The 9,805-nt window shown below is 44.4% G+C and overlaps 1 protein-coding gene and 1 pseudogene across 2 annotated transcripts in view; one reads left to right on the forward strand and one right to left on the reverse strand.

The window, feature by feature from the left end:
- Positions 1–4,866, reverse strand: part of LOC105554915 (DNA polymerase beta-like) — a 30,026-nt gene extending 25,160 nt beyond the window's left edge. Inside the window, exons 1-2 of one of the 2 annotated variants that reach the window (XM_012001555.1) lie at positions 4,634–4,866; positions 4,250–4,307 (exon numbers count right to left, since the gene is read on the reverse strand). In XM_012001555.1, coding sequence (XP_011856945.1) covers positions 4,250–4,307; positions 4,634–4,694 — 119 coding nt within the window. In that variant the 5' untranslated portion in view covers positions 4,695–4,866. Of the gene's footprint in view, positions 1–4,249 lie in introns of both variants that reach the window. The other variant, XM_012001554.1, reaches the window with a different exon arrangement.
- LOC105554913 lies at positions 632–1,513 on the forward strand (annotated as a pseudogene).
- Positions 4,867–9,805: the final 4,939 nt, after the last annotated feature.

Consider the following 9,805-nt stretch of genomic DNA (forward strand, 5'->3'; position numbering starts at 1 on the left):
GCCTCCCAGGTTCACGCCATTCTCCTGCCTCAGCCTCCCAAGCAGCTGGGACTACAGGCGCCTGCCACCACGCGCCCTAATTTTTTGTATTTTTAGTAGAGACGGGGTTTCGCCATGTTAGCCAGGCGATCTGCTAACCTCACCTGCTAAGATCACCTTGTGATCTGCCTGCCTTGGCCTCCCAAAGTGCTGGGATTACAGGCATGAGCCACTGTGCCCAGCCAATTTTGTATTTTTAGTAGAGACAGGTTTTCACCATGTTGGCCAGGCTGGTTTCCAACTCCTGACCTCAAATGATCCACCTGCTTCGGTCTTCCAAAGTGCTGGGATTACAGGCATGAGCCACAGCATCCAGCCCTTGGATAGCTATTTTAAAATTCATAGTTTCAAATTGTATTCCCTTATGTCCCCACATCAATTTATTTATTTTTTTAATGGAGATGGGCTGTTCCTATGTTGCCCAGGTTGGTCTTGAACTCCTGGGCTCAAGCCACCCACCCGCCTTGGCCTCCTAAAGTGTTGGGATTATAGACATGAGCCACCGTGCCTGGCCCCTATATCAGTTTTTAAAAATTGTTTCCACTTTTCCACCCCCTAGTGCTGCTGGGCCTGCAGATATCTGTTCCACAGCATGGAGTTTGTTAAAGTTGTTAAGAATAAGGCCTACTTTAAGAGATACCAAATGAAATTTAAAGATGACAAGATGGTAAAACTGACTACTATGCTCAGAAATGCTTGGTAATACAGGATAAAAATAAATACAACACACCCCAATACAGGATGATAGTTCATGTAACAAACAGAAATATGATTTGTCAGATTGCTTATGCCCGTATAGAGGGGGATATGATAGCCTGCGCAGCATATGCACATGAACTGCCAAAATATGGTGTGAAGGTTGGCCTGACAAATTATGCTGCAGCATATTGTACTGGCGTGCTGCTGGCCCACAGGCTTCTCAATAGGTTTGGCATTGGACAAGATCTATGAAGGCCAAGTGGAGGTGACTGGCAATGAATACAATGTGGAAAGCATTGATGGTCCACCAAGTACCTTTACCTGCTATTTGGATGCAGGCCTTGCGAGAATTACCACTGGCAATAAAGTTTTTGGTGACCTGGATGGAGGTTTGTCTATCCCTCACAGTACCAAATGATTCCCTGGTTATGATTCTGAAAGCAAGGAATTCAATGCAGAAGTACACCAGAAGCACATCATAGGCCAGAATGTTGCAGATTACATGCGCTACTTAATGGAAGAAGATAAAGATGCTTACAAGAAACAGTTCTCTCAATACATAAAGAATAGCATAACTTCAGACATGATGGAGGAGATGTACAAGAAAGCTCATGCTGCTACAGGAGAGAATCCAGTCTATGAAAAGAAGCCCAAGAAAGAAGTTAAAAAGAAGAGGTGGAACCATCCCAAAATGTTCCTTGCTCAGAAGAAAGATCGCATAGCTCTAAAGAAGGTAAGCTTCCTCAGGGCTCAGGAGCGGGCTGCTGAGAACTAAACCAAACAATTTTCTATGAGGATTTTTCAGATAAAGACAATAAACTTATGGACAGAAAAAAAAAAACAAAACTGTTCCCATTGCAGTTCAGCATAAATCAGTGACCTGTAATTCTTGTCCACCTGCACACATATCCAGCTTGTTAATCTGCTGACAGATCAGATACATCCTGGGAGCTCGCCGATGGTATTCTGTCCATAATTTCAATGCAAAATGTAATTCAGAGTTGATGCTGATGAGAAGTGACAGTACCACTAAGTCAAAAGCATAAATACTGGATAGTCTTTGGAACCTTGGATTTTCATTCTGTTATAGCACAAATAACCCTTTAGATTTGGATCTGAACTTCTTTCTAAGCACATGACTGATGATGAATCTGAAAAGACATATTTATAAGTAAAGAAGCAGGCAACAACAGTTTATGGAGGGGATCATTTCAGGAAAGGCAAGTAGTTCCAGGTCATTGGCACTGTGAGGCAAAGTCTAAAAGGGAAGAAGAATCAGATGAAAGGCCTTTTGTATGCTATGATATATTTGGGTTTTATCAAGGTAAAGAGAAAATATTATTTAATTATTTGAATGACAAGATCAGACAACTATTTTCAAAAGAATATTTTGGCCACAATCAAGAGAAATGCCTACTGGGAAAGAGAGAAGCACGCAGGAGTGGTAGGGAATCACCTGCTTTTCCAGACTTATTTCCCACTCACACCATACCCCTTAAGCAAACTGAATTTCTGACTCCTAGAAAACGTTATACTCTTCATGTCTCAATGCTTTGGCACATTTTATTTGTCTAGACTGCTGGCCCTCTCACTTATCCCCTGATGAGCTTCTTCAAACTAAACACCTCCTTTCTGAGGCCTGCTGCGATCCAAATAGAATACAAAGTTGAATATCTCTACGATTTTGAAAGATCAAATGCATAGATGATAATACAATTATTTTACTTTACATAGGAAGTCACAGAAGTAAGGAAAGGAGGGAGCACAATCAGCTCTGAACTGTGTGGAGTGGAAATGAAAGAAGGGAGCTGACTTGGGATAAAGACAGCTGACTAGGGCTAAAAATGTGGAAAACAGTCCAGTGATACAGATTTGGAGTCACCAATATAAGTGGCATTTCAAAGTCAAGAATGGCAAGATTGCCAGGGAAACTACAGAAGTAAGAAAAGAGGGCTAAGGGCAGGCAGACTTCCTGGAACCACAGGTTAATTATCCCTTATCTGAAATGCCTGGGACCAGCATTGTTTCAGATTTTGAATTTGTTTCAGGGTTTAGAATATTTGCATATGCATAATAAGATATCTTAGGGATATGTGAGGTCCAAGTCTAAACACAAAATTCACTTATATTTCTCATACACCTTACACACATACCCTGAAGGTACTCTTATACAATCATTTTAATAATTTTTTGCATGAAACACAGTGTTGACCATTTTGACTGCCACCTACCAGATGAGATTGGATGTGGAATTTTCCACTTGCGTCATCATGTCGGCAATCATTCAGATTTTAGAGCATTTCAAATTTTCAGATTAGGGATGCTCAACCTATACAAACATTAAAAGGTAAGACAGAAGAAGAGATGAAAGACCAGAAAGAGTGTCACTACAGAAGTCACGAGACTTTCACAGCATGAGCTATGGAGGAATGCCACTGAGAGTCCAATAAGATGAGATGTAGGTGAGAGGATTTTCAGAGCAGTGGTAGGTCCAGGCAAGGACTGAACTTCTTAATGAGTAAATGATTAGGTATTAAGAAGTCCAGGCAAGGAATGAAGATTTTTCAAGAAGATTCACTGTAAAGTGAGAAAAGAGATAAGGTACTAGCTAGAGGGAAGTTAAGATTGTTTTGGTTTTGCTTTTAAGAGCTGAGGGACTTGTACATATTTATAGGCTAAGGAGGGCTGGCACCGAGGCTGATGCCTGGAATCTCAGCACTCTGGGAGGCCGAGGTGGGTGGACCATTTGAGCTCAGGAGTTGGGAGACCAGCCTGGGCAACATAGCAAAACCCAGTCTCTACAAAAAACCGAAAAAAAAAGAAAGAAAGAAGAAAAAAAAAAAAGAAAGAAATAAGGTGGGTGTGGTGGCATGCGCCTGTAGTCCCAGCCACTCAGGAGGCTGAGGTGGGAAGATCGCTTCAGGCTGGAAGATTGAAGCTGCAGTGAGCCGTGATCATGCCACAGCGAGACCCTGTCTCAAACAAACATACATACATACATACAAACATACATACATACATAAATATAGGCTAAGGAGTAGAAGTAGGTGGATGTGGAAAGAATGAATAGGATAAGGTCCCTGGTGAGATGAACAAGGACAGGATCCCATGAAGGTGAGATCAGGATCCCACAGGATCAGCTTCAGACCAACCAGAAGAAAAAACGTGATTCCTTGAACCACACGTATTTCACAGCATGGGCTTAATCCGCTGTCTTTCATTATTGTTAAAATTACACCGCATTTCTAGTAATTCGTGTTTGATGATGAGAAAAATACATATCAGGCTACAGCTATCTGCAATCAGAATTGGGAACTTTTCTGAACTGATCCTATAAAGCGCTGCCCACATTCTTCAAGAAATACTGAGTAAAGTACCAGCCTCGATTCTTGCTTTTTTTCCCGCTCTTGCAGATGGACCAAATATCCACTGGGCCCTCAGTCCTGTTAACTGCCACACCAAACAGGGTATCCCAGAACGTATGCTACCCGAGAATGTTGCACTGTCCCACCTGTAAGCATTGTACTTGTGGATAGCTTGGCTCACGTTCTTCTCAAAGTTTGCGAGTTCTGAAAGGCAACAGAAGGCTCGAGTGAACAAGAACCACGAGTAAACAAACGAGAACTGTTTTCTGGAAGGGCATGTGGCAGCCTCTAAGATACAGTGACCACCCATTTCCTTCAAGGGCCAGACCAAAAGCAGCCCAAGCGATGGCCCAGGTGTCGCCGGCAGGACTGACGACCAGCCAGGGGCGCCGGAGGGAGATCCCCACGGAAGACGACCCGCTGCAAGGAGCCAACCCCACCCACTGGACAGTCGGGGTGGGAGAGAAGAAAGGCAGGCGAAGGGGCTGGAAAGAAAGAAGAAAGCCAGCGGGGCCCGGCCCGGTGCTAACCCGTGAGCATGTCGGTGATTCCCCCGTTGAGAGTCTCCTGCGGCGCCTTCCGTTTGCTCATGGCGGCCTGCACCCGAGAACCCCAGAGTGTTCAGAACCAGGGCCCTCTCCCAGCTTGAAGGAGGTACCAGGACTTAGACAGGGGTGCAGGAGCAACCCAGGTCCGGCGCGACCGGCGCGACCGGCTGAACAATGGCTGTCCCTGACAGGGGGCGCGGCGCACGGCGCTTGTTGTGACGTCACGCGTCCTGGGCAGGGCGGGACAAAGCGGGGCGGGGCTAGAGGGGCGCGCCCGCGGCCGGTGAGTAGAGGAAACCCGGAGGGTTTGTGGACTCGTGGACGCGGACTCGGCGCGGAGGAAATAGGCACCTCAGAATGACAGCCCAGGGGCCTTCCTTTGGGAAGACCTGGAGTTCTGACTTAAGAGATTAAATCCGTTTTCCCAGTATTTATCTGGCATCCTTTCCTTAGAAGGGAAAACAGGAGTGCAATCTTGATTCTGAAATACTTGGCGCTGGTGGGTTGGCTTCCTGCACATAAATGTGCATTGTAATAGCGACCCAATGCATGGCGCGTTTTGTTCGAGGTCAGAGGCGACTCTGGCGTCACACTGTCAAAACTTTCTCTAACGATACCGGGCAGTCCACACTCCAGTGCAGCCCCTTAGTACTAGGGCGCTGCCGGAGCCTGTCGTGAACCATGCCGAGGAGTCCTCCCGCACACAACGTGTTAGTACACCTGCCAGCCAACCAGTGTCAAAAGATATTTTATTTTTAATCCCCCTGCCTTTGCGGTGGGGACCAAATTAATGAAGAGACTGCAAGAAACGGAGAAGTGTTTTATCTAGATCATGAGCAATGGAACCCTCATTATAACATGATGACCTACATCTGAGAAATTTACAATCTGCTCGAGAAATGGAAATGTGACATCAGCAATAGTTTATTTTACAAGCGTAACTCCTGGGTTCATATCGAACTGCAATTCCAGGCAATTGCTTTGTGCATCGACAAATTAAAATCTTATTACAAAATGATATGTTGTTGCTGTAGAGAAATCTGGAAAATGTATAAAAGGAGAAAATTAAAATCAGTGATCTCACCCTACAGCTGAACTATTATTAATATTTTGGGACATACACTTCTAGTCTTCTAACCCAGTCTGTTAAAAATTCCCATTATTTTCCAATATTTTCCAATAAATATTAGTTTCTTTGATTAGCAAGGCTGTGGTGATTATGTTTCCTTACAGTATCAGTGTATATCTTAAGTTATGCTTATTGGAAATCTGTAATTCTTCTTTTTTTGAATTTCCTATTCATATCATTTACTCATTTTTCTAATGGGGGTAGTTTGTTACTAATCTGGTAGATCTTTATATTACTATTTGCCCTTTTATGGATAGCTTTTGTAAAAATTTTGTAAATATTTGTGTTTTCCTCAATTTAGTACTTGCTTTTTAACTTTATGCCTGCAACTTCTTAACTATCTGATTAGTTAAGCTGCAGTGAGCCATGATCACTCTCATTTATTCTCTTTATTCTCACTGTCATTTACTTATGACTTGTCCTAGTTTTTCCCGTTCACATTTTTTTCTGTCCAATCTCTATTCCAGGTGATATTCAGATTATTTTGCTCTGAAGAATTATTCCTCCTTAAATAAAAATGTATTTACCTCTGAATTTTAAAAGTTACAAATGTAGGGAACTGTGGGATCATTTTTACAATTTTCTTTGGTTTTTTTGAGACAGAGTTTCGCTCTTGTCCCGCAGGCCAGAGTTCAATGGCATGATCTCGGCTCACTGCAACCTCTGCCTCCCCGGTTCAAGTGATTCTCCTGCCTCAGCCTCCCTAGTAGCTGGGATTACAGGATCCCGCCACCACGCCCAGCTAATTTTTGTATTTTTAGTAGAGTTGGGGTTTCACCATGTTGGCCAGGCTGGTCTCAAACTCCTGACCTCAAGTGATCCACCCGCCTTGGCCTCCTAAAGGGCTAGGATTACGGGCGTGAGCCACTGCACCCAACCCATTTTTACAAATATTATATTTTTAAAATTAGTGCCAGAGAAACCAAGGAAAATAATCCATTATCTGTCCTTGTCATCTTAGAATAACCTACATTTGATCTGCTTCACAACTTTCTTCTTGAAATAACTTGCTTCAATTGGCTTCTAAGATTCCACATGCTCTGGGTTTCCTTTTTCCTCACTGGCTGCTCCTCAGCAGGGTGTGTGTGTGTGCGTGCACACGCGTGTGCACGTCAGCAATGGTTCCCAGCTCCTCCTCCACTCTCCAGCCTTTATGGGAAATGGCTTCACACTTCAATCTTCAAACCAGCTTTTCCACCTTGTCCAGTTTTACCTGTTTAAATGGCATGTCTAGCTTGAAGTCTCCTAAACTCATAGTTCAAATCCTGACCTGTCCCTTGAGTTCCAGTCTCATACATCAGGCTGTCTACTGGATAGCCCTAGTCCATTATAGGCATCTCAAAGATAAAGTGTCCTAAAGAACTCCTGACTCTTGCCCCACCAGCTTCTCCTTAACTTTCCCCCATCTCAGTTAATATCATTTTAATCCACCCTGCTATCAGGCCAAACCCATAGGAGTCATTCTTAATTGCTCTTTTCACACCCCACATCCCGTCTGCCAGCAGACCTTATCTGTTCTCTCAGGAATATGTGCTGAACTGGATGACCACTCAACCCTTCAGCTGCCACTGCCCTAGCTCAAACTTCCATGACCTCCTGAACTGTTGCCAAAGCCTCCTCAGTGGGCTTCCTGCTTCTGCTCTTGTCCTCTTACAGAACATTCCCCAAACAGGACGGGTGATCTTTTCAGGATGTAGTATCAAAATATGTCCCTATTTATTTATACACCCTCCCACTGTACTTAGGATAAAATCCAAGCTCCTGGCGGGGCGCAGTGGCTCGCGCCTGTAATTCCAGCACTTTGGGAGGCTGAGGCAGGTGGATCACCTGAGGTCAGGAGTTCCAGATCAGCCTAGTCAACATGGTGAAACCCCATTTCTACTAAAAATACAAAAAGTAGCCAGGCATAGTGGTGGGCGCCTGTAATCCCAGCTACTTGGGAGGCTGAGGCAGGAGAATTGTTTGAACCCTGGAGGCGGAGGCTGCAGTGAGCCGAGATCGCGCTACTGCCCTCCAGTCTGGGCAACAAGAGAGTCTTAAAAAAAAAAAAAAAAAAAAAAATCCAAGCTCCTTTTCATGGCCCACAAGGCCTTATGTGATCCAGCTCCTGCCTGCTCTCCTACTGCATTTCTTCCCACTTTTCTCGTTGTTTAGGACACACACATGTCCCTATTTCATGCATACATGTGCCTGCTCAGTGTTGTCCCCTCATTGTATGGGTCTTTCCCTGGCTGCCTTCTTCTCATCACTCAGGTCCCAGACTGGCAGTCACACCCTTGTCACGTTCCTGGACCAGGCCCAGGCCCAGGTTTTTACCGTGTGTGTGTTTCCTTCACAGCACTAAGAAGGACTGGAAACTTTCACATATGGCTTGCACATTATGCACTCCTGCTCACTCCCACCAATGTGCAATGCCAGCTCCATGGGAGAAGGGACTTAATTTTTGTTTCCACATAAGTACTCGATAAATATTAATATCTTAAATTGCAGTTTTGCTGAAGTGTCAAACATGGCCACCTGTAATCCCAGCACTCCGCGGGGCGGAGGCAGGAGGATCAAGTCCAGGAGTTCAAGACCAGACTGGGCAACATGGCGAGACCCCATCTCTTTTACAAAAATAAGAAAAATGTACCGGGTATGGTGGCATGAAGAGATGAAGCATGGGACTCTTGGACTCACTCAACCATCTCAATAGATGCCAAGAATAGAGATGGGATTATCCCAGAAAATTTGTGGAGGACCCTGTTGTCTAATGGCATTGAACTCCATGACATACACAGGGGACCCACAAGGTTTTTGAGAATGTTACATCAGCAGAAACAGCTTAACCTGGAAGTGACAGAGAGAGTGTGAAATGAGAAAAGCCTGTTGAATTCCAAACTGCTACAGGCAGGAAATGGATTGATAGAGCTACTGGGCTGCAAACATGCCATCCTTCAAGAAAAAGCAAGAATGACTCCAAGGGCGGATCCAGGGGCACAGAGACAGAGGCTAGAGAAGCAGACAGAAGTGATGGATGCAGAGACACAGGCCTATGATGTCACTGTGAGCACAGACTGAGGCCTATGGAGCCACCATGGGTACAGAGAGGCCCATGGTTCTGCTGTGAGCAGACACAAAGGTCTGCAGAACTGCTGTGGGCCCAGTGGGTGGCACTTCAAGCTAGGGAATTATTTTCAGGCCTTGAATCCTAATAGAATTTTCTCTGCTGGATCGAAATTGGTTGGGAATGGTGACTTCTTTATCCCTTCAAATTTTCCCTTTCAGAATGAGAACATCTATCACATGCCTATTACATCAGTCTTAAATAAATGTATTTATCCAAATTCCAAAGTTATTTAGAAGCTGATAACCTGTAGTATCACAGGTCCACAGCCAAAGAAATTTAATCCTAAAATGAATCATGCATGGGATCTCACCCACATCTGATTAGATGATGAGATGCAGGACTTCTGAGCTAATATATAGATGCAAATTTGGTCTTAGTTCATGCTGTATGAGTTGACACTTTGGGAGATGTTGGGCAGAATAAATGTATTTTTCATGCAGGACAAATACGGATTTTGGGGTGCCAGAGAGTGGATTGCAGTGGGCTGAATGGTGGCCCCCAAGAAGATGTCCATATCATAATCCCCAGAGCCTGTATTACCTCATATGGCAAACTGTGATTACATGAAACATCTTGAGAGAAAGTGCTTATCCTGGGTTTTTCAAATTGGCTCTAAATCCAATGGCAAGTATTATTGTAAGAGATACATAGCAGAGATGTGACAGAGAAAGCGGCAGCAATATGACCTAAAGGCAGAGATGCAGTCACAAGTCAAGGATTGCCTGAAGCCACCAGAAGCTGGACGCCACCAGGGACAGAACCCCCCTAGAGCCTTCAGAAGAGGTGTGGTCCTGTTCACATCTTTATTTCAGACTTCTGGCCTCCAGAACTGGGAGAGAATAAGTTTCTGTCATTTAAGCCACCAAAGTTGTGGTAACTGACTACAGCAGGTCTAGGAAACTAACGCAGGTAGAGA

This window comes from Mandrillus leucophaeus, unplaced genomic scaffold (genome assembly GCF_000951045.1).
Source record: "Mandrillus leucophaeus isolate KB7577 unplaced genomic scaffold, Mleu.le_1.0 Scaffold664, whole genome shotgun sequence".
NCBI classification, from domain to species: Eukaryota; Metazoa; Chordata; class Mammalia; order Primates; family Cercopithecidae; genus Mandrillus; species Mandrillus leucophaeus.